This window comes from Camponotus floridanus, unplaced genomic scaffold, assembly GCF_003227725.1.
Source record: "Camponotus floridanus strain SB8 unplaced genomic scaffold, Cflo_v7.5 scaffold141, whole genome shotgun sequence".
In the NCBI taxonomy this organism is placed as follows: domain Eukaryota; kingdom Metazoa; phylum Arthropoda; class Insecta; order Hymenoptera; family Formicidae; genus Camponotus; species Camponotus floridanus.
In genome coordinates this window covers 144,168-168,569 of record NW_020229261.1, presented here as the reverse complement: position 1 = coordinate 168,569, position 24,402 = coordinate 144,168, and the positions used below count along the sequence as shown (strand labels likewise).

At 32.6% G+C, this 24,402-nt stretch overlaps 1 protein-coding gene across 1 annotated transcript in view; it reads right to left on the bottom strand.

The window, feature by feature from the left end:
- The window catches only part of LOC105250972 (histone deacetylase 5), a 53,186-nt gene that overhangs the window by 9,561 nt on the left and 19,223 nt on the right, over window positions 1–24,402 (bottom strand). The window contains exons 3-5 of the mRNA XM_025406401.1: window positions 16,832–16,891; window positions 11,328–11,494; window positions 4,366–4,470 (exon numbers count right to left, since the gene is read on the bottom strand). Of these exons, the coding sequence (XP_025262186.1) occupies window positions 4,366–4,470; window positions 11,328–11,494; window positions 16,832–16,891 (332 nt within the window). The remainder of the gene's footprint in view (window positions 1–4,365; window positions 4,471–11,327; window positions 11,495–16,831; window positions 16,892–24,402) is intronic.

The following is a 24,402-nucleotide window of genomic DNA, read 5'->3' as shown; positions in this document are numbered from 1 at the left end:
GTGAATTCGCGGTAATGTATATTGGCGATTGTGTAGAAGGGCACGTGCAAGGGCAATATTTATTAGCTCCCTCCCTCTACCTCTCATTTCCCCCCAGGAATTGCATAATATCTTAATTGATTTAATCCGGCATATACGCATAACCTGTGCAATTCAAATCATCATCTACAAGCTACGCAAACTATATCCTCCGCGTTATTATATCAACGGTTTTAGCTCGAAATACGCTACAGCTGCTGTATTAATGATTATGGGATTCAATGGTAATTTTCCATATGCTATTTGGCCTACTCTTCTCACATAGAAGAAGTTATAATTTCCAAGTAAAATTTTGTATCTCTTACACGATAAAACTATACTGATTTTACAAGCTAGAGAAAGATTAAATATATTTTTAGTTTTTTCAAACAATTTTTACAAGAGATAAATATGCAATTTATAGAATATCGAATATCTTTGCTAGTAATGGAAAAAATAGATACGTTGAAAGCCTCATTAAAACATTGGAAAAATAAAGAGAAATCAGGTTCTGAAACATATCAATTACAAAACGAGTCATTACGAAATATGCGAAATAAAAAAACTATCTTGACTTTTCGACAAACAAAGTACGAATAAGAGAGATATAATATAAATCGGACGTATATATATCTAACGTGGAGGCGCGAAATCCCGGGACATCATCGCGCATCAATTTAACTCGCGTGTCGCGTAACCTCTTGCTCCGATTGATGTCCCCCCCCCGCTCCATAATTCGACCATAATCGTCGGAGAAACGAAGTAACAGCATGATTCGACCGCAGAGTATCGAATCATTTATTAACACATTTATAAATCCGACTCCCAAGTTGGATAACGCGCTCGTTCGCGATAAGATTCATTGCGTCTCTTCCCCTGTCGCTCGAAGAGACTTCCGAATAATCTCGCGACTGACCACGGAAAACGAGACTCCACAGAGTTCATCGACATCGTCACCACGGCTCTATTCTACACAGTCTGGCATCGTTCGCGCGACGTCTCGTTATTCGCCAATTAATAATCCGCCGCACACGTGGAACGCTCGCGTCTTTAACGAGGCTGCGCGCTCTCTTTTACGCGCCAAGTTGCTTTCTCGCCCGCGCATTTTCGTATCGTTAATTCGAGTATTAAATTCTTATTTAATATAGCTAAAGTTAGATAAAAGTCTATAAGTTACTTAGTCGGATTCAAAATAAATAAATAATAAATATATAAATAATACAACATTAATATAGAAATATGTAAATAATGAATTCAATGAAAAATGATGGCCTAATATATGTATATTCAATAATTTAAAAAAATTAATCAAAGTTAAGAGAAACTTAAATTTATTTTAATCTTATTTTATAGACAAGTTTTGTATTTTATGTTTACTTTTTAAATTCTTGCTTAATATAGTTAGAGTTAGATAAGAGTTTATAAGTCAGTTACTCAGTCGGATTCAAAATAAATTAATTAATTAATTAATTAATAATAAATACACAAATAATACGATATTAATATAGAAATATATAAATAATGAATTCAATGCAAAATGATGATCTAATATATATATATATATATATATATATATATATATATTCAATAATTTTAAAAAATTAATCAAAGTTAGAGGAGAAACTTACATTTATTTTAATCTTATTTTATAGAAAAATTTTGTATTTTATTTTGTATTTAGGGTCTTAAAAACCGTGATAAATTTTACTTCCGAATAATAAATAGTAACTCATATTTTTGAGTAATAACGACATTTTTTCCCTTGTATCTCAAGTATAAATGATATATCATCATGTTCACAATTAAACACTTTCATCTAATCTCTTTAGTTTCCATTATATAACAAATCGTACTTACAATCATCGATGAAATAACATTGTGTGCTAATCGATAACCGAAAGAAAGCGTGACGTGACATGATAATATACAAAGCACAATCGACCAATAAAACAAATCGGGACAGTTATTGCGCGCAATGCACCTGCGAGAACGAAAACACCTGCGCGCACCTGTTAATACCTCCCCCGCTCGAAGACGGAAGTGACGTCGGCACGCGCCACAGGTGCAACGGTATGTTTACGGTTTACTCGGCGGCCGAAAATAGCATAGACGTTATGGGATGTCGATCAAAGGTGCGAGGAGAACGGATGAATGAATCAAAACCCTCTCTCTTTCTCGCTCGTCCACAATAAAGTCTTCTTCGAAGTCCAATCAAGTTGAAATGAAAAGAGATCCAATTCATATATCATGATACAACTAATTTATTAGTCGCAGATATTACTCGAGATATTTTTTTTAATATAATTAAAAATAAAATATAAGATGAAAATAAAGATGAAAAATAAATGAATCATCGATTTTTATGATAAACACTCTTTATTATTCATATTTTAAAATACTAATGAATTTTTTAAATTTGTAAAAGTACTCATATTAACGATAAATAGACTTCTATTTGATCAATTGTGATCTCTCCACTTCAATTGTAATAGAATTAGATTTGATTTGATACACAATAAGAATTATGTATGCGAAATGATTAATTCAAAGTTTGCGTTACTCTAAAACATGCTACAAACACGTCTATTTTAATTTATACCCTTCGTTTCGCGTCGGTGAATAGCAATTTTCTATGACATATTTATACGGGATGTTACACGTGTTAGATTATAGGATGAATCCATGCATAATTACAATAAATGAGCGTCACGATGAGTATGTGTTACGTGAAGTGGAAAAGCTATCGATTTGTAGTAAAACCGCATAATATCAAAATAGTTTTATATAAACGATTTGAAGTATATGAAAAATTTGAAGTATTAAAATATATGTTAGAAACATTTTCATTATTATAAACATTCGCGTACTTGATACGTGACTTTAAAAAATTAATTCAAAATTTTTTATATGCAATTCGATAAAAATTTTCATATTTGAAAAAGATTTGAATTTTGAATAATTTTTCGACTAGCTTGGTTTTCATCTTTTGCGCAAAAATTCAGATCTTCGTTCATTAGTATGTAAGCTCAATTATTATTCTAAATTAATCAGCTTTCGATTGTTCCCAGACTATTACATGTCAAAATTTTACAGTTGCAAGTTAAAGCAAGTTACTGCAACTGCAAGTTGTAGCTTAAGATTTTATCGAATTATTAAATCGGTACTTTTTCAAAAAGCTTTTAAAAATAAAATTCTTTCTAAGAGACATAAAATTCTTAAAAATGAAGACATAAATTATGACATAAATTAAGACATAAACTTCTTAAAACTGGAAGAGAAACAATCTTTCTTCGCAAGGATAAAAGGTGAGATGTTGTATGCATGAATTTGGCAAAGATAATTTTTTTTGGTAAAGATCTATTTGTTTATATTATCAAGAATGATTGAAAATAAAAACCTATTAAATTTTTAATAATTTATGAGTTCTCGAAATGAAATGATATGCCAGTTTTACACATGCAGACACCGGAGATTGTGAGCTCAGTCGATCGGGAATCTTGGGATTCCGCGCGACGCGGCCAGTTTATTTTCACGATCAACCGTTATTGTTACTATCGCCTTCGTGACGCATGTTACGCACTTCGTCGACAATAAGAGGAATATTCCGTTGGACTTTCGACAGAGCACAGGGAGAAGAAGAAAGAGAGGAAAAGACAACAGCATAGGACGTTTCGAGAGAATTGTCGTCGAACGGTGACGGGGACACGAGAGAGACGGATATCGGATAAAAAGCGAGAGAGAAGGATCCTCTCTATTATGGACGGCTACTGTGCTGTTGCTGTTGCTGACCGCTGGTGCAATTGTTGGTCGCCCAGAGAGAAAGACAGAGAGATCTCGATGCAATCCGCATTTGCGCGCGTTCTTTTATTTGAATCGCGATGAGAAACGGCATGTAATAAAATGATACATGCATCAGTCAACGATTGGTTAAAACGAAAATCGTTAAAAGATGTATCTTTTTATCAGATAAAAAAGAGAATAAGAAAGAAATGAAAAATGATAATTAGAAAAAAAGAGTAGAAGAAAGAAATGGAAAATGTTAATTAGAAAAAAAATAGAAGTCATCTATATTTAATTATTTGAGAAAATAGAAAAAAAGAATAAAGAGTACATATCCATTTTAAGAAGAATCTTTGTGATTATCAAAGCCCCTCAATAATCTTTTATAATAATATCGATTTTGACGTATGGAGAACTTTTTCAATATAAAGTTAATTAAAATAAATTCTAGCTCACAAATGGAGCAATAAAATCACTATTAAAGAGCTAAACTTATCGAGACACGTATAATAAAATAACAAATCAATATATGTAAAGTGCAAAAAAAATCTTAAAGATTAAACTCACCTTGAGTTGATGCATCTGTTGCTCGTGCAGTTCAGCCAAATGTCGTTCCTGTGCCTGATATTGCTGCCGGAGGATCTGCTGTTGAAAGTGATGGTGCTGCTGTAGCTGGAAACAAATCCAGATATCTCAAGGGTATTGAAATATTCTTAACTGAAGATTAAAATGAAGAGTGAAAGAGATGGAGTGTGAATAATTCGCGCAAGTGTAGAATACGAGATCACTCGATACACATATTTCTTCTTTCAACCGAAAAGTCGTCACAAAAAAGTCTACGTTCTACAATACAATTTCTCTTTTATCTTTTCTCTTTTTATCAGAGAATTAATTTATTAACAGACATTTATTTTTTTCTCGATTTGCCAAACGGATGGAGTACAAAGGATCTCGATAAAAAAAGAGGAGATGCAGATTTATGCATATGAATCCGTTCAATATATTTCTGAATAAGCTATTGTTGCGCGTCAAGTGAAAATGCGAAAGTGAAAAGTTTTACGCCAACATGACACACGCATTTGATCCGTTTGATTCAATTCACCGTGTCTCTCGAATGTTTTTCGTTGCACGTGGGCGACTTTGACTCGTCCTTTCTCAGAAGGAAGTGCGTGGGTCGTGCTCACACGAAGACCAAAACAATTTCGTCCAATTGGTTACATCCACGAATGAGTGAACGTTATTACCATGTGATTTTCATTGTACTGTGTAAGACCGTTTAAAATCAAACATGATATCGACACAAAACTGCAGAGAGTCTACATCTGACATAACTCTAGGATTAATTTTGCGATTCTCATTGATATTCCGCCATCTGAGATTTATTATTCTCCATTTGAGAAATAAAATTGGAAAAAAAACAGAATAAGAGTAACTTGAAACCTAACAACTTTAATTAAGTTTGTGAGAATATGTTTCTTAGTCATTTCTTAATTTCAGATGAGTCATTACCGAAGGGACAAGATCTTAGTGATAAATTAAATTATTTGATTCTGTATAAGTCCATGCTCAGAAGTCCAATTCTTCAAAATAATTAATGAGTCAAAATGTCAAAGTTATATCAAAATTTTATGTGAAAATAGTTACATATAGTTTTGTATAAATTGGATTTTTTCATGTAGCTAATTCGGTTCGATGCACAATAAAGATTATCGTATATAAATGTATAATAGTATAAATAATTAAAACAATAAGATAATTAATTCTATGAGTTATTATTAGTTATCATTATTCATTAAATAACAATATATAATAATAACTCATCGTATTAATTATCTTACTGTTTTAATTACTTATGCCATTGTAAATTTATATATGACAACCTTTAATGTGTACGAGTGCGCATTAGTGCATCCTATCAAATTCGCTAACAGTTAATTTCAAGCCATTAAATAATTGACAGATAAACATCGTTTGGTCACTTTCGCCATAATTCATACATCAGTTTATTAATCAAAAATCAAATATAGAGTCCAAAATTTTCAAATAAATTGGTATACATTGCAATATATCGTGAAAGATCGGAATATTATGTCGCAAAAGTACTGAATTAATCGAATCGATCTGAAAGGAAAATTGTGAAATGAACTTTACGGGACAATATAAAGCGAATATTCAACTCCTCACTTTCATTCCGAGTGATGGTTCGGAATGGAAAGGATACGTTCTTCGAATTACGATGCTCGCGATAGGTTTCGGCATTTGCATCCTGTTGCTCCGAAGGAAGGGTTCATTTAAAATATGGAGGAATTTGTGTAGAAATCAAGATCGATCAGTTCAAACCGATTTCGACGATTCAAGTTTGACAACTGAAATAAAAGATTTTATAAGGTACAATAATTCTTAAGAAATATTATCTATACATCCTGCATCATAATAAACGTGCATCTGCATTCTTCAAAAAGAAGGTTAATTCGCACATTCAAAATAATTTTGAGTGTTCAAAATAATTTCGTTAATTACGATTAAAAATCTAAAATATGGAATTTTAATATATAAATATAAATTTATTTCTCCCAATAATATTTTATAATTTTCTTATAATTTTTTCAAAATAATATTTGATATTTTGAAAATAATTTAAGTCTTTCTTTTTAAATAATGTTCATGAAAAAATTTATTTCTATATCATTGAACTATTATGTATGCGCTATTATTCGCACTTGAACATTGATGTTTACGCTCCAACATTTATTGGCGTTTAACTTGCGGAATAAAAGCAGTAAAGCGAAAAGTGAAAAGCGCGTGTGCACACGTATATACGACGGGAGATAACGGCGCACTTTCGTTTCTCCGACAGTGACGACAGAATAGTGGCATACAACATCACGGACGGCGAAGTCTGTCCGATCTGTTTAAATACGCCGAAGATCGGCGTGAAAGCCCCCTGCGGTCACTTGCTGTGCGCGGAATGTCTGGCGGGTTATTGCGACGTTAGAATAGCACCTGCGCCGCCACCTTGTCCATTATGCAGGGCGCCACTGAATTCGGTGGCCTTGGCCTGCGACTTTGTTAGTATAACAACGCGATAAAAACTTCCGCCGATAAAAATGATAATGAACCCTACTTGCCTTATTAGAATACAGTGGAATGTAAAAATAAGAAAATAGAAAATATTCTTATAATGTAAGAGAAAAATTATCTTCTTTCTCACATAATATTTCGCCCCAACTGATAGTCTTATAAGACTAGGGTATCTTGAAAGAAATATTTAATTCGAAGCTGAAATGCTCTTAATGCAACGAATCTTTGTGATTAAAAAAATATGTATATAAAATTCTTTTTGGATAATGTATTAATTTAATTATAGGCTATTCTGGGTTCCAAAAATAGGAAATATTCTTATAATGTAAGAGAAAAATTATCTTCTTTTACGTCTCACTGTATTTCGCCCCAACTGATAGTCTTTAAGATTAGGGTATCTTAAAAAAAGAAATATTTAATTCGAAGCTGAAAAGCTCTGAATGCAACGAATCTTTATGATTAAAAAAATATGTACATAAAATTCTTTTTGGGTAATGTATTAATTTAATTACAGGCCATTCTGGGTTCTAAAATATTGGACTCAAACACCATCATCATAAGAGACTGGGTACGCGAATACAATAAACATCGCGCTTCAATGATGTCGGTACGACCGTTTCTGACGACGCGACTCGTCCTTTTCTTTAACATCTTGACTTTCTTTATAATTGTCGGCTTGATCGCTGGGAAACTTCAGGCTTTCGCGGAAATATAAATTTTTACTTTTTGGAAATCTTATAAATTATCATTATTGTGAAGAGCTTTTCGACAACAAGAAAGATACGCGTTTATTATTAACTTATTAAGCTTTTTTCAAAATGGACGATATCCTTCTGCAAGTTACTATTTACAAAAATGAGTGGCAAATAAAAAAAATTTGAAGCACGTACTCTGCATATGATAATAACGATATTGATATCCGATTTATTAGGTATTATTCTGAAAAAATTAAATATCATATGTTTATATTATTCATAATGACATCGTATTAATCATATGCTAGTTCAAAAGTCAGAGTTATCATGAGTTAATCTAAATTCTATCGGCATACGCAAAAACATACAATATTAGATTGTTAGTTTGCGAGATTCTTCTCTTATTATTTATTATTAGATATGTGTCAGTATTAAGAAATATATACATTTAAAACGAAATATATAACAGCACAAACTTGTTTCGATTTTTTTTCTGAACGTTTAAGTATTTTTCTCATTTTAGGAAAAATCTTAGACAAATTATTATCAATGCAATCAGAGCAATTAAACGTAAAAATTATGCGATCAAGATTTCTACTATCGGTACACGCAATCTTTTGCGTGATACATACGCTGATATAATGTGTATATAATGCGAAAAAATTAATACTTCGTTCATTAGTGATATTAAATATGTAATTACATCATCGAATCAAATGAGACATGCAAACCCAATAATTTTTTAAAAGTAAAAATTGATTCCAATAAAAAATTTATGTATACATACATATAATCCTATTGCAATATCTTTTTTTGTATAGAATATATAAAAATAATTAGTAACAATATCTAAAGAATAAAAAAAAATTATAAACATAAATCACACATGGACATAATAAACACTGCAATATGGATTAAAAATATAAAATATAAATATAATTTTATATAAATATATAAAAAAATATGTGCGTAAACATGCGCAAGAGAGAAAGAGAGAAAGTGTGTGGATCTATATATTTTTAATCATTATATCTTTCTCTACAGAATTAGTTATTAACAAATTATAGCTGATGAAATGTTAGAGAAATATTACAAACTTCTTCTCGTCATCTACATCATTTATGAATTTCTCTCACTTTCTCATCGCGAATATATTTTCGCGAAAAATACCTTTTTTTCTCTCCGTTCCCCATATCTTTCATTCTCCTGTTGTTTACGTTATTTTCCGTCGAACGTATGATAATTGAATTCTACCCGTCGAGTAGACGCGTTACGCAGCAGCACGCGTGCGATTTCGCACGCGTCGTGTGTCACCGAGACTTCCGCCAGAGGATCGATACGTATGTACGATGCGCGTGGCCAATTCCGTTCCGCTGTTATGTATGTACATAATATGCGATAGAGCGAACAAAATATTCGCCATGATAATTTTAATAACAAATTCTTTGAAAGCCATGATAATTTTAATAACAAATTCTTTGAAGGAAAAGTGACGGAGAGAAAGAAGCCAGTGAGATTAAACGATTGAATTAATTCGCTCCATTATTATATCCTTAAGAGGGGACGTGTACCCAGATGAATCAAAAAATCGATTTCTCAATTTTTGCATTTTCTTATAGTATGATAATTTGAAGAATATTTTTTCTAAAGTTCTAAGTCGAAATTTAAAAAAAATAAAAAAATTCGGCTTCACGATTGGCGGGCGAACGTTATCTGGCAAGTGCCATAGCACCTGTACGGTTCTTTTCTTTTTGCTAAAAAAAAACGCTAGTATAATGTATTAGTCCAGAAGAAACAAATATTGGATACAGAATATTGAACTTTATTTCAAGGCAATATCTGCGTGTGTGAAATGTAAACATTGTGATGATATAACATTCAAAGTAAAAAATACACGTGGATTCGGATTTAAAATTTAAAATCACTACTATAAATTAATTCATGCAAGCAATGAACATCTGCAGAACCAAATGCGCATCAACATGCTTCTGCAGAAAATTCGCGCCGAATAATAAGAGCGAAGTGCACTGTTCAAGATATAAGACGAAAGAGGCAAGATTACACATGAAGTAAATGATATGTAAGTCAAGAAAATCATTGATATATTGATTAAAAGTATATTTAAAATCTTAAACATGATTTTCTCAAAACTGTTTTCAAAATCGATAATCACAATATCTCGAGAATCACTAAATGGATCGCATTCTGAGTTTTTCCTACTTATTAAGCATGAAATGATTAGTCTTCGTCGTAGTCGATTATTTTATTTTTAGCCGGTCTTTTATTTTTTTTTTAATAGCCAAAAAATAATCGATTTTTTAAGCGAAAATCCGCACCTTCAGATTTAGATGAATGGCATTTTTTAAATATTGTGAATTTTTAAAATCGGCAAAGACTAGATTTATCCGTCTATTTTAAGAATCAATTGATTTTTTTGTTTCAGATGAACTTTGTAGATGGCACAATGGTTATCGCAAAGCGTCTGACGCCAGCGATGATACCTCCTATATTTTTAAATATTTTTTAATAAAAATTTAACACTGATAACTATTAAGAAAAATATATATAATTGGATATAAAAATCATATTTTGATAATTCTAATATTTTCCGCGAAGAAAATTCGTGAAAATAAAGTCATTTTCGGTACGTCTGGATGTATGTTCCCCCTTAAATCTCCCTAATCGATTCCAAATTTATATTATTCTAAACTTTTTTAAGGAATTAATAATAAAGGAGGTTCTGTGAGACGACTTCGGTTGAAGAAAAAGATAAACGTTATTAAAATGCAAATTTAAGATTGAAATTAAATATGCGCTAGACGCTATTGAAATACGTTATGTATGCAATATTCAACTGTATTTTATGTGTGTATTTATATAAGCATTTGAAGATTATTTCTAGCCTTCTGTTTTTTTCAAAGGGCGAGATCTGACTGATGTAACATAACAAAATATATAGTATAAGAAAATCTTCACAAAAGTATCGGCGACCTTGAACTTAGTAGCAATGTAACTAAAGCGCGGCACGATCGATCGAACTCATCCGAAACTGTGTGAGCTCGATTGCAGTAATCTAAACTTCATCGTACATATTCCGAGCAGATTTCTGCGATATATGGTTTCATCTATCACTGCAATTCACTTCAATCCGATGTTCGCGCAAGATTCACAGATTCCCTTTCTCAAGATCATTTGATCTTTTTATTAGAAAGAATTATGATTTAAAATAACATACATAAATATATTTATAAAAAATAATATCTCTCATAAGATTGACATTTAACATTTTTTTACTTCCATAAGATAACATTTTTATTTTTCTTTCACTAAAAATTACAATAAAAAGAATATATACTGCACATTCAATATTTTGCTAAAACATTGAATTATTAAAACATTGAATTATTAAACATTTTATAAACAAAAATAGATATATATTTATAATATATTTTAAATATTCACATAATTCATAACTGGACTTACCGGAAGATTGCCGATTATTTGCAATCCAAAATATTAAAGAAAAATTTTAAAAAATTTTAAAAAATTCCGAGTCTCGATAAAATTCTATGAAAATTTTCCGAATACTCCAGATTATCACAGAAAGCCTCGAAAATTCCAAATTTTCTTTCCAGGGAGTAGACCCTGATTTTATAATCGACGACTTGTTTCACAAAAGACTCTCCGAATTTATTTCGTACACCCAACGAGCCAACACATATACGTACGTACATATATACACGAATACATTACCTCGAGCATCTTCTGCTGCAGCGCGTGGTCGTGCAAGTTGGCGGTGTCGGTTGCTGCGGCGTGATAAGCACCGGAAGTCAGGGTGGCCGTCGCCGCGCCTCCCCCGCCGCCGGCGCCCAAATTTCGCGGTCGCGGCATCGGCGAGCCCGGAGTATCCCTGGCCATCTCTACGCACATGTAATAACAACAACACACGTTCGGTAACATGCTCTCGTGAGCGGTCGCGTGGCGATGGTGAATGTCGCCGACGAGCTTCACCTTCGAGCTTCCCGCTCGCGAATATCGATCGAACGCGCTCGCTCGCTCTACGTAAACCTTCATGGTGTTCCTTTTCTTTTTTTTTTTCACAAGGTATATATTTCTCTCTTCCCTGATTTTATCGTCGAACTTTCGCACCGATACGATCGGACATGATAAAGTGAAATTCGAGGAATTAATCTCGAATCAAGTTTATTAATTTTGGCGTCCTCGAAGTAAACTATGTTACGTTGCGATTGAACAAGTAAAATATTTATTAGCGGATTGAAAAGTCGTAATAACTGGTATCGAATCGAGTCTCTCGCCTCGAGATCGTCGTTGCTAAAAGATCGCCGCTTCCCTCACTTACTGATGTCTCGATAATTCTTATCAATATTCGTCCAATAATACACGGCGCGATATTTCACTTGCTGCCAGCCAACTGTTGTCTCGATACCTCTTTATCGATATTTATTCAACAGCGCATATATTTAATTTAAATATCGGAAAGAAATCAACACACACACACACAAAGCACACGCGACTAAAATCGTCGATGTTAGTTTTTTATCTTGGTGTGTTTAAATCCTTGTCTTTCAATGTTTCCCTCTCTCTTCGACGTCGACGTTTTAAAACGTTGTTAAAATATGAAATATCGAGAAAGGCAAAGATTCTCGCGTATAAATAATGGAAAGAGCCCAAGCGTTTTTCTTTTTGCGTCCTTCAAATTGATCGTTTTCAAATGTCAATCCGGTGGTTACTTTTTCTTTTTACTTTTCGCTTATTCGAGAATAATGCTAATTTCGGACCGACTTGGCGGAGGAAGTCGTGTAATTTGCGAAATGCGTAATTCCGTGGGAGCGTGATTTCTCTCTCTTCCTGGGGCCTCTCATCGCGGCCGGGAATAAAGAAGAACGAGCGGAAGCCACCGGCGGTGGCGGTGGTTTCCTCTGATTATCGCCGACAATCGAGGAGAGAATTCGCGTAATTCGTCCGCGGACGCGCGCGTGCGTCGCGACGATGTTTATCGCCTCGTTATTTGCTCGTGGCGCGATAACACGGCTATCTTTAGCGTTTATTACGCGCAATGCACACACGTAACACGTAACACGCGCGCACGAACGGTCGCTTATCGCCCCATCGGTTTGCACCCAAGGCTCTCACGGAGGCCCGTGTGTTTGTCTTTCGCTCGTTTGTCGCGCGAATTTTGCACGTGCCCGTTAAAAGTCCACGCTCGAAATCGTCGAAAGAGAACCCCCCCCGAGGCTTCGGGGGAAGAGAAGAGATAACTCGCCGGTCGCGTTGCTGGCTCTTATCGCTTAAATTTAAATTCCCCTCGCACTACTAATTGTCATCGCGCACCAAAGCCACGTGGGCTTCATTAGTCTCCACGAGCGAGGTTTTTTTACGCCTTAACGAAATTCCAGGCGCGCGTGCCGCGATAACAAAGTGCCCGTCCGGTTATCGGTGTCACGATTATCAGGAAGTCACAGGTTCAAGCCGCTCTTCGCAATGCGGTCTCCTGCTTTCGGAATCAAATGCAGATGCTCGCGAATGCAGATGCTCGCGATCTCGCGGTGTCCTCGTGTACGTCGAACATCTTCCACCGACGATCCAGGGACTCCTCTCGTGGTCGTCGCGAAAGACGCGCGCGATCGCGACGGAGCTTCACAGGTGGGACTCGTGGTGTTTTCTCGTCGTCTCGTGACCTCGACGGGCGCGCGTGCAGGAAACGATGGCGAACGCGAGAAGGAGGAGCTTTATATACGTCGCTCGGCAAAAGCAACGGTCAGCGCTAAATTTAGCTCGCGCTGGAAGCGATTACGCGAGCCAAGATGCGAGGTGAGAGAAACGGAGGGAGAGAGGGGGAGGGAGGGAGAAACTGTGACACATAAAAAATAAGAGAGGAAGGGAAACGGCGCGAAATTATCCCCTCGATAGACGGATCGCGACTGAACGATCTCGATCGAGCGAGCTATCCTGACAATTCCTCTCGTCATCCGCGATGGATGCGAGGGGGAACCGGCGAGCGGATTCGTCAATCGCGAGAATGACGTTTCGATTGCGTGCTCTCTCTCTCTCCCCGCTTGACTATCATCGCGTTCCGAGAGCGACGAGGAATTCTTTTTGCGAGAGAGAAACGCGTTAATTTGCCGCTAGAGCGTAATTAGCGACACGTGTAACAAAATAAAGATTTTTTGTCGCAGATAAGCTTCAGTATGTTTTTTTATTCGTCGAGAAACCATGTGTCGAATATCCTTGACACTTTGCTCTTCTTCACGTATTCTAATAATTTGACTAAAAATTCCAGAAGTTATCTATCACATTTTGAATAACAATAATTCTGTAAGCGAAGAATTGCTTTTTAATGCTTCTACTAATAATTCGACTGAAAATTCCGAATTTTTCGCTTTGTAAGAGTTATCTATCACATTTTGAATAACAATAATTTTGTAAGTAAAGTTTTTTTTTTGCTTTTTTTGCTTTTCAAGAAAGACAAACAATACTAACAAACAATAGCTAGTATAGTAGTATAAGAAAGGCTATAAAGGCTAAATGAAAAATGTATACTTGAGATCAATTGATAAAAAAAACTTCAGATTCTACTTCTTGTAAATTCTACTTTTTCTATCGAATCGACGCAAGCATCTATGAAATCATTCTTTTCAAAGTTTTTATGCGAAAAAGGTATTCTTACAATTTGTTATTCAAAATATAAATCTGCTATTCAAAATCGACCTTTACATCTTCATCCTTTACCCTTTATTTCTCACCCTACAATACATGTATATTTTTCCATTACGTATATTATAAAAAATGTGACGAAATATTCGCATATTTCCGGACTAACGAAGATACAATGAGAAGATTACAATGATAAAATTTACAAAAATTTACAAAAAATGATTACAAAAATATTACGAATAATTTTTTAATTGAACGTTATTAAAGTAAAATTTAATATTACTTTTATTCAAAGTTTGATTTGTGTTTAAAAGATCTATATAAATAGCATATTATGAAATTGTCTTATAGAAAAACATATTAAAAAATAAATAGTTATAAATAAGTTAATTTTAATAAGTTATATTATAATATTATATATTATTAATATACTATTAATATATATTATAATATTATATTATTAATATAATATTATAATTATATATATAAATGTTAATTTATTAAAATACATAGTAATAAGAAAACTTAGTCTCAAACATATAAAATATATAAAATAAAAAAAAAATATTCTCTTCTCAAAATTTAGTTGCTCTCCCTTTTTTTCAATTTTTTTAATTATATATTTTAGACGAGTTTTATAGTAATTTTTATTTTTATAGAGCAATTTCAAAATCAGATATGTTGAATCGAGAAGTTACTTCTATCTTTGAATCTCCATGGTAAAATATAGATATAAAAGAGATTTTACAATATGATATATTCATAGAGAGAGAGAGAGCTTATATTGTATAGAGAAGCCGGAGATAACTTCATTTTTGTATTACGATATACATGCTTTTCACGTCAAAGGTCAAACTAGACAGAGAAAGAGCGAAGAATATATTGCTTCACTTTCGTGCTTTTCGTTCACTCAAAAGCGATAGGAAAAACGACAAAATGGATCTATTTTATGGTGTTCAAGGTTATCGGATCCATGAATTGCGATTGTCTAAAAATGTGGCTGTCGAGAGAAAAAAAAATTAATGGAATGTGCGAAAAACAAATTCGACGCCACCTCTTAACAGACTCCGACAAATTTAGATACATTGATAATCACGCGTAAATAACGATGAATGTATTTGTGCACGTGCGTGTGTACAAAATAAAATTGTTATGTTAAATCATAATCGCTTATCGCATTACATCTTCTCGGATGTTTTCCTTTTTTAATTACGTAACAAGATATATGTGTCTCCTCGAGTATACTCGTGTAATTATGCTAATCATTCGTCGCATATTTACTATCGCGCTCTGAATAAAATTCTTTATCTGTAATTCTTTATTTAGACATTACACGTAGTAACATTATGCGTGAGTAACGCTTACATTAAGCGTTACTTAATTCTTTAACTCGCATTTATTAAATCATTCTACGGATCAATATATAACGTGGAATGCGTTGAACGCGCAGATGTCAAAAGAAATATATAATACTTCTTAATTCAGTTCCAATTTTAATATCATCGATTTGCATAGATTTTACGAAAATAAATATCCTTGAAATATTTTTGTTCAGCAAATAGTGTTTTAATAATAATATTTTATATACAGCATAATATTTTAGAATATAACATACATAAATATACTTTATTATTTTTTTATATTTCTACTATTTATTATACAATATATTTTTATTACTGTATATTTTTCTTTTACTCCAACTTATCTGCATGCGTGAAAGGAAAATATTTATATTAATATTGATATTTTATCATACGCAAGCTTTATAATAGAAAAACAGAAAAATTGATATTATCGTGTTTACCAAATAGCAATACCAAGCGAATGGCAAAATTAAGGGCTGGCAAACTCGAAATTTATATTATAGATGCGCAAACAGTTTAGTGATAATATTCCCCTCCCTCCCTAGGTCTCCCACGTCGATTATGCTTATACCGGTTATACCAGTTATACCAGTTATTACGACTTGAAATAACATTTGTGTTCCTAAAATCTGTTTTCGCCATTTCTTTATCCTTTTCTTTTCGCGGCTACTGCCTTTCAAAACTGTTATAGATTCGGAACCGGATATATTTCAAAACAAATTAAACTTTTAAGTAAGTTTTCTCTTAATCTTAACATAACATTTCCAAGACGTATGATTCACCGTTGCTTGATCAACATGTTGTCAAATAATATTTGCCGATTTAAAGAGAATGTGTATATCTAAAAATATCGCGCTAAATATCAAAGTACAGTTTCTATAATTTAATCTATGACAAAATTTCAACTTAAAAAGCGAATCTTAAAATAAAATGAATTAATGAGGAATTAATTTTAATAAATTATAGATCAAGACTGACACTAATATACGTATTAATGTTTTTCTCTGAAAAATTATAAATTATACATACTTTCTCTATTTAAAAAAAAATCACGATTTTTATTTAAAATCTAAAGAATTTGATAATTTGAAAATGCTATAGGAATTAGTTTAAAATTATAGAAATTGCACGATATTTAAATTTATGTATATATAACTCATTAAAAAAAATTGCGTCGATCAACGAAAACTTTAGATACGAATAGCAAAAATGCCTTACCCTTTTGAGGCAGATGCGTGAAGGCGGACGTGATCTCGACACTTCTGTAGCCCACGTCTTCTGAAACAAATTACAAGCGTTTTATAAAACTGACGCATATATGTAGAAAAAACAATGAAAATTAGCTCGTTGCACTATCAAGCGCAATCACAAATTCGCAAATAAACATTGCAATTGCGCGAGAGGCCACCGATGTGTATAAATAATGGCAGACTGCCGATTGACGTCAACCTATTTGAATTACCGTAAGAGATGCCCCGAGCAAACTATCGTGAACTATTATATCACGATTGATGATAGCGATGGCGTCGCATACTTCAATTACAACCGGTCAGCTTATCTTGGATCGTAGATTCTTGTGACTGTACGCAGTTTTTATTCGATCTTCTACGCGCGAAAAAATGAAGAACGTACAAAAGTATTTGTATTTCATAATAGAATGAAAAAAATTGATTACATTAACCGTGATATCTCGATATCCTTTTCTGTACGTAACTTTATATAAAACTGAGTTTTAAATTTAAGATCTGAAATGTATAGGAATAAAAACTAAGAGAATTAATTTTTCATAGTTTCTCGATAAATTCAAGATTTCCTTTAAAGATTTTAATTTTCCACCAGCTTATTTTATATCCATAAAAATCCATAAAAATCAATGATTTATCAATGATTTTATATTCATAAAAATGATAAAGAAATTAAACAAAATTTTCTTATCTTAAGGTTGATAATTAAATTTCGAACGGTTTACAAACTTGTGAAAAATAAACAATAAATTTATTTATACTAAACACGCTTATTCTTTTCCTATATTATTCCTTTCTTACGTGATGCATAGATAAAATCTTTCTAATTTGTATTTTTTCCAATCATAAAATCGAAATTAATAATTTTGAATTAAGAATTTTGTCCCATAAATTTATTTTATTAAACGCTCTCTGCAAGGGAAAATATAATCATGAGATTGCTTTGTGTGTTGGTTTTGTGTTAATTTTGAGCGCAAGTCGAGCTGCTTTGCGATTAGATAAAGTACACTATCACATTTTTTTCGTGCCCTTCATCTAAAACATCTCGCTTACCACAAACCCGAGATGACATCATATTATTCTCAGATTTCAAACAGCGGTGAGCTAATAAACGGTGAGCCTTATCGTTGAGACTCAAGATGGTTATCGGGCTCTTATCATGCATATGTGTGTATATATCGATTATAAAAATAAAATTCTGAATAATCGAATGCTCAAATTCCAGTAATCGCTCCATTCGTATAATATCAAGACAAAGAAGATCTGTTGTTCACTTCGGAAATGCATTAAATTCCTCTATCTGATTCACGCTTTAGTATGTTGATTAAACTGTCAGAATATAAATTTTCGCTTTTTATATTTGAATATGAATAATATGATAATAAATATGTATAAGACGTTAGAAATATTGATTTTAACGGTTTTCGATTTTAACGGTTGAAACAGATTTTTTAATATTTTTCATATAAAAGAGAAAAGATATTTGATATTCAATATCGCATACATATAAAATTTGAAATAATTTTACATATATTTATATTCTTTTGTACATTTCAGAAAAACCTCAAAGAGATTAATTTATCTATTTAAATTTGACAAAGTAAGAAAAAAAGCATTCATTGCATTTAATTAAATTTTTTTAATAGCTTAATAATAGGTGTGTCATATGGAAGATACTCTTCATTTCCAATCAGAATAAATTAATTGAAGAAACGATTTATCAAAGAAATTATTTGACCGATATGAAACTTATTAATTTTGTTTTAGATATCAGAAAATTGCGATCTGTGTCGAATGACAGTCGTTATTGAATCAAAAAAATAGTTGAAACTGTTTAGAAAATATGATGGAATTTTTATCTGCGATATATACATATATCTGCGATATATACATGTATATTAACGAGAGATATTTCTTAAAAAGAGAAAAAAATATGATCAGCTGCAAGTAAATTTAAAGAACGTTCTTGTTGATTATTTATGATATCAGATAATATCGTTTGCTGATCCATTTCGAACATCGTTGTGCAGCCTCTTTTGTTCGGATCGAATAAATCTACACGTCTATACCATAATCATAAAGTCACCCGTTCTATTTTTAGCCGAAGGCCGTAATAGTCCAACGAGTGCCGGCACAGTCATCGCGATGACCTTAGCATCGAGCACGCCTCTGATCTATTATTATTGAAGATTAATCACCATTTTATCGACTACGACTTGTTGTACCTGAATGGCCCGCATACAATTCGTGATTACACAGCGAAATAAAGTTCGAGGAATGCAATCATGTTTCATAGTTTCATATTTTGAGAAATAAATGTGTATTAACATCTAGAATTATATCATGCTTGTTGGCACAACCGATGATTCAATGTTGATTCTATTGAAAATGTTGATTCTATTGAATTTGAAAAAAATCATTCACTATCTTCTATATCTTTCCAATACTTTAATAAAGAAACAGAATTTCAAAGAACTTCAAATTCAGTGTCATAAATTGTCATGATATTAAAATATTTCAAAAATATTATTCTACATATTTTTATGAAATATTTTAATTGTGTAAGACAGAATTAAATTGATAATATATTAATTTTTTTAACCTAAATTAGAGAAGATTAAAATTTAATTTGATTTTGAAATCTCATATAATATATAAAACATTTCGTAAAAGATGAACATTTTTAATGATACGGTCTTGACATTTACATAAATTATCTAATTTAAAATTTTTTACGACGAGCATAATTTTATAAATTATGATGAGTACAATGTAAGCGCCACCGCATCCTTTGTTGCAGTGTATTTATAGAACGATGACTCTATCGAGGTAAAAAGCCAATAAATATCGATAATAATCGCTGCATACACGTGTATCTCTCGTCAACCTCGAGAGATACTGGTAATTTTAAATACGAGAGAAACCAGTACATCATGGGAAAGTCAATTGTGTCCGGGTTCTATTGTTATACGCGATAAATGGTGTTATCTGCGATAAAATCAGACTCTAAAAATTTATAGGACGTTCTTTTAAAACGCCTACTTGACCCCAATAATATTATTATAATCCAGAAGAAAATTGAAAGTCAGCAAAATTGCGTGAAAACGATAATTTATCAAGAATCTTATCAAGTCTTTACCCGGAAAAAAAAACGTCAAAGTTCATAAAATCCGATATTCCACCGGAAATCGTGATCATTTTACTTATCATTGTGCAAGTCGTGGTTAATGGAGATTTACGGTCGAGTAAAGAGACTTTTACGATCGTATTACGTCCTTCCTTTTTGAATTATCTTCAAGCAATCTTTAAAAAAATATATTGATAGCATACACTATAGTCGAAATATATGTGTATAATTTATAAGATAATATATAAAGAGATCATATATAAAGATCATATATAAAGAGAGATTTTAATAATTGCTATTTTTAATTTCAATGTTTATTATATAATATGTTAATTCAATGTTTATTATATAAATGTTTATTATGTTAATATGTTAATTCAATGTTTATTATATAATATGTTCATCGCTACATTTTGTATTTAAATAAGAAAATACAATAATAGAAAATATTCTGTGTCGTGTGCAATAATTAATCTGCATTTGGAAAAAAGTGCAATTTTTGCATACTAGACTGACTTTTCTAAAAATTGACAATTGATTTGAAAAGCTAATTAATATTTTTACATGAAAATTATATAGTATAAATATTAAGCAGTAACTCATTCAATAATATCCGAATAACTAAATTTATAAATATAAATTATAAGTCTTTAATTAATATTCTCGTTCATTGATCAAACTTATAAAATATTCGATTCGTCGGAAAGCCGCATCAAGCTTGCCACTAAATTTTGCAGATCTTCTTCTGCAACGATATATTATCATAATGTATTTACTTTCGTCCGTATTAAAAACCATGTCGGTAATTTTTAATCGAATAAAATTTAATCATTATAATATACTTGTCATCTTTCTAAATTTCTTAATAAATTATAATTCATAATAGCATTAGCGGAGAAATAAATTTCGGAGAGCTCGACAAGTTTATTATCATTTAAGAAATTTATCTGAGAAAAATCTGTAGCAATCTGCGAAGTGGGCTGGATCGCGCCTCTCAAACTTCCGTTCCGGATTTTTCGGCCGCGGCACCGAAATCGCTCGGAAGGATGCGAACTGGCCGCGAAAGAATGCACCGGCCAGCAGAGGCTGGCTGCAGCGTCTACGGTGGAGCGAAATGGGGCGACGGAGGGAGGAGGATGGCGAGCGAGATGAGCGGCGTGAGTTAGTGAGCGAGTAAGTTAGTGAACGAGCGAGGGAGCGAACGCGTGTACGAGCGGGAGGTCACTGCACGGCGCATTCCTTCGAGTCAAGTCCAAGGTTAATCCCGAGGAAGAGGGCCCCTTCGCCGCCCTGTTAGTCCTCTCTCTTTACTTTGGTGCGCATCGCGCCACCGTGGTCCCTCTTACGCGCGTTTCCGTTCATCTCCGGGAAAGATGGAGATCGGTAAAAGTATGGGACGAGCTCTCGATGCTCGTCCAAGTGTGACCGAAGGATAATTAATGCGAATTTTGATCGAAATATAACTGGTAGTACGTCACAATTGTTACGAGTATTACTTTCTAAGAGCCTCGTCAGTTGCATCGTCCGGATCAACGATACTCGCGAGATACTCAATTTCATATGCGAGAAAAATTTTTTCGGAGAATTGTGGCTTTTTGCATCAATTAAAAAAAAAAGACTTATTATGAAAATGATACAACTGATTAAGAGAGAGGTTATATAATGATAGCGAGTGTTTGTTGCCCAATAAAAAACTTAAGTCATGTCTTTATTTGGAAGCTTGATCGATCGAAATATAATATTCTTTATCTTTATATAACTTATCTACAAGAAGATATCTTATTGTTTCAAAAATAAAATATTTCGAATGTAGATCAAGTATTGACTGCTATCAAAATATGTATAAAAAAAGATATATAAGATACGATAATTTAAAATTGATCTTGACACTGTGATCGTGGCACTAATCTTTGTACATAATTTCTTAAGTGTATAACTTAAATTATTTTAAATTATTTTATTAATAATAATTAAAACATTGTATTTTTTACCTATTAATAGCCACTAAACCTTAACACCTAAATTAATAGCCACAATTTAACCTATCGAGAAAATAATCTTAATATGTATTTTTCGACTTACATTTTGCCCGAATCACGTTTTCGTTATCTCTTAAGATTTCTCAGACACATCTATGTGTGTGTATTTTTAATTTTATGTATTTCATCCTTTATTTTCTGATATTTTTATTCATAATTTACATAGCACATTTTCCATCGAATGAGAAATTGTGAAAGGATGCGTTTAATGTGCATGTATCAGATCCGCTTACAATTACAACGTTATTCCTTCGAAATATTATTTAATAATTTAAGTATTTAACCAAAGTAATCAATCTCCGATGTGTCCCGTTCAATTTCTCGATCGCATCCACGGAAAACTGCAATATCACGTTTTCTGTCATATTATCTCTCTCTCTTTCCGTATATGTATGATTCCTATCAAGATCGTGCATGAACTCGGTAGCGCATCTAGCACGATGAAGGAAACAGCGTAATCAAGGCTTATTACTCGACATGGCGTCTATTATATCCGAGACTATTGCGTAAAACCGCATCTAATCACTGATACTTGATCGTTTTGATTACGATCATTAGTTTTCGCGTATAAAAATACGGCACGTGTAAATCATTCAACGGAAAAGATATCGAGTCGTACTGGAGAAAAAATAGAGAGAGATGAAAAGTATCGCGACAGTGAAATATATTTTCCCTTTCTAAGAGTCTTCGTCGAATATGATTGATAATAGGACATTCCTCGTTAAACGTGTAGCCGAGACACTGCATATGCATATGTCGAGATAAGAAATAGAAATATCAAAAGGATAAATATACACGATGTTTATCATGGAATTGAATTTGACGAGTTAATAATTTATAAAAAATTCGTACACTAATATTTAAATATTAAATGATAATTTCGATAAATAAACAGTATAGTAGTAATATATTTTTCTCCTTCTCTCTTTGTCTCCGTCTGCTCTCTGTCGTACTTTTTTGTATAAAAATATTTAATTAAGTCAATTTAAAAAGGCCAATAAAATACATATAAAATACATATATCCCCTTGGCTAACATTTTCGATAAGATAATTTCGTTATTATTGTCGATTTATAATTTGTTATAAAGTCAAAATTATTATTTTCTCTTATATCTTTGTATTCATACGTCTCATATGTCAATATTATCGATGAAAATTTACAAATTTTTTATACGCTTGATATCCCTCCGATGGAAAAAGAGCCGAGACGCGAAAATTACAATGTGCAAAAATCAACTTAATGTTAAAAAATTCGCTGATACAACAAGAATACATGAGACCGTTCGAATATCGCATACACATACCTGCTTCCGTGCGCGAACTTATGCACATGGAGAACCGAAGCCAGAAATACCTGGCTGCTAGGAGTTAAATTATTCAGGAAACTTCGTGCGATTCGCAGATATTCTCGGAAAGTGCACCATCGACGCATAGAGTGGGAACAAAGTTACATAAAATGTAAATCGCGATCAAGCGCATCAAGTTATCAAAAGAATCTTATGCAAAAATTCCTCGATGAGATATTAATTTTCATGAAATGTTAATTGCCTCATTCTCTCTCTATCTTTTTTTCTCGAGATTAACATGTCTAATAGATTCCAATTAGCATGTCATTCACAGTCTTGTAATTATAAGCAACTCAAAGAAAGTGTCACAGATGATAAGATAAAATTATAAGAGATAAATTGAAAAGAATTTTTTATAAAATACGTGAAACGAATAAAATACGTTCGCGTTACTTTTTTACATCTATAAACGCACTAGCTAAACAATTATCCAAAGTAATAGAATTATCATTATCAGAAGTTGTGCGCCAGGATAATTAGAATAGATGCCATATTTATCAAACTGTCGACTGACCATCAAAACACGTAGTATTACATAAGAACGTTACGCGATGTGCTTTTGAATCGGTCATTTATCGCTCGACCATAATTATAGACAGTTCACGTAATCAGTCATTCCACATGAAATTACGCGATTGGCGTCTTCCTTGCGCGAATCTATTTTTGCGCGATTATACTCAATTGTGATATTGTTTTTGCAGAAAGCTGCCTCGTAATTCAGGATTCACAGGAGCTTGTCGCATGTCACGAGACGTAACGTTCGCGTAAAATGTCAGCATAACAACCCAAATATTAGAGTTAATTTTATAACCGAGAAATAATGAAAAATGAGATAAAACGAAAAACGAGAGATCTCATGTACGCGTACGTATATATGTGTGCTTATATAAAAAATATCGACGCAGATAACCGCAGAATGAACGATACATGCGAGTGTATATTTAGAAATAAAAATATCACGCGATATAGTAATAAATAAGATATGACAAAAATCGATAACTCGACACAGAATGGCGGCAAAAATAATGTTAT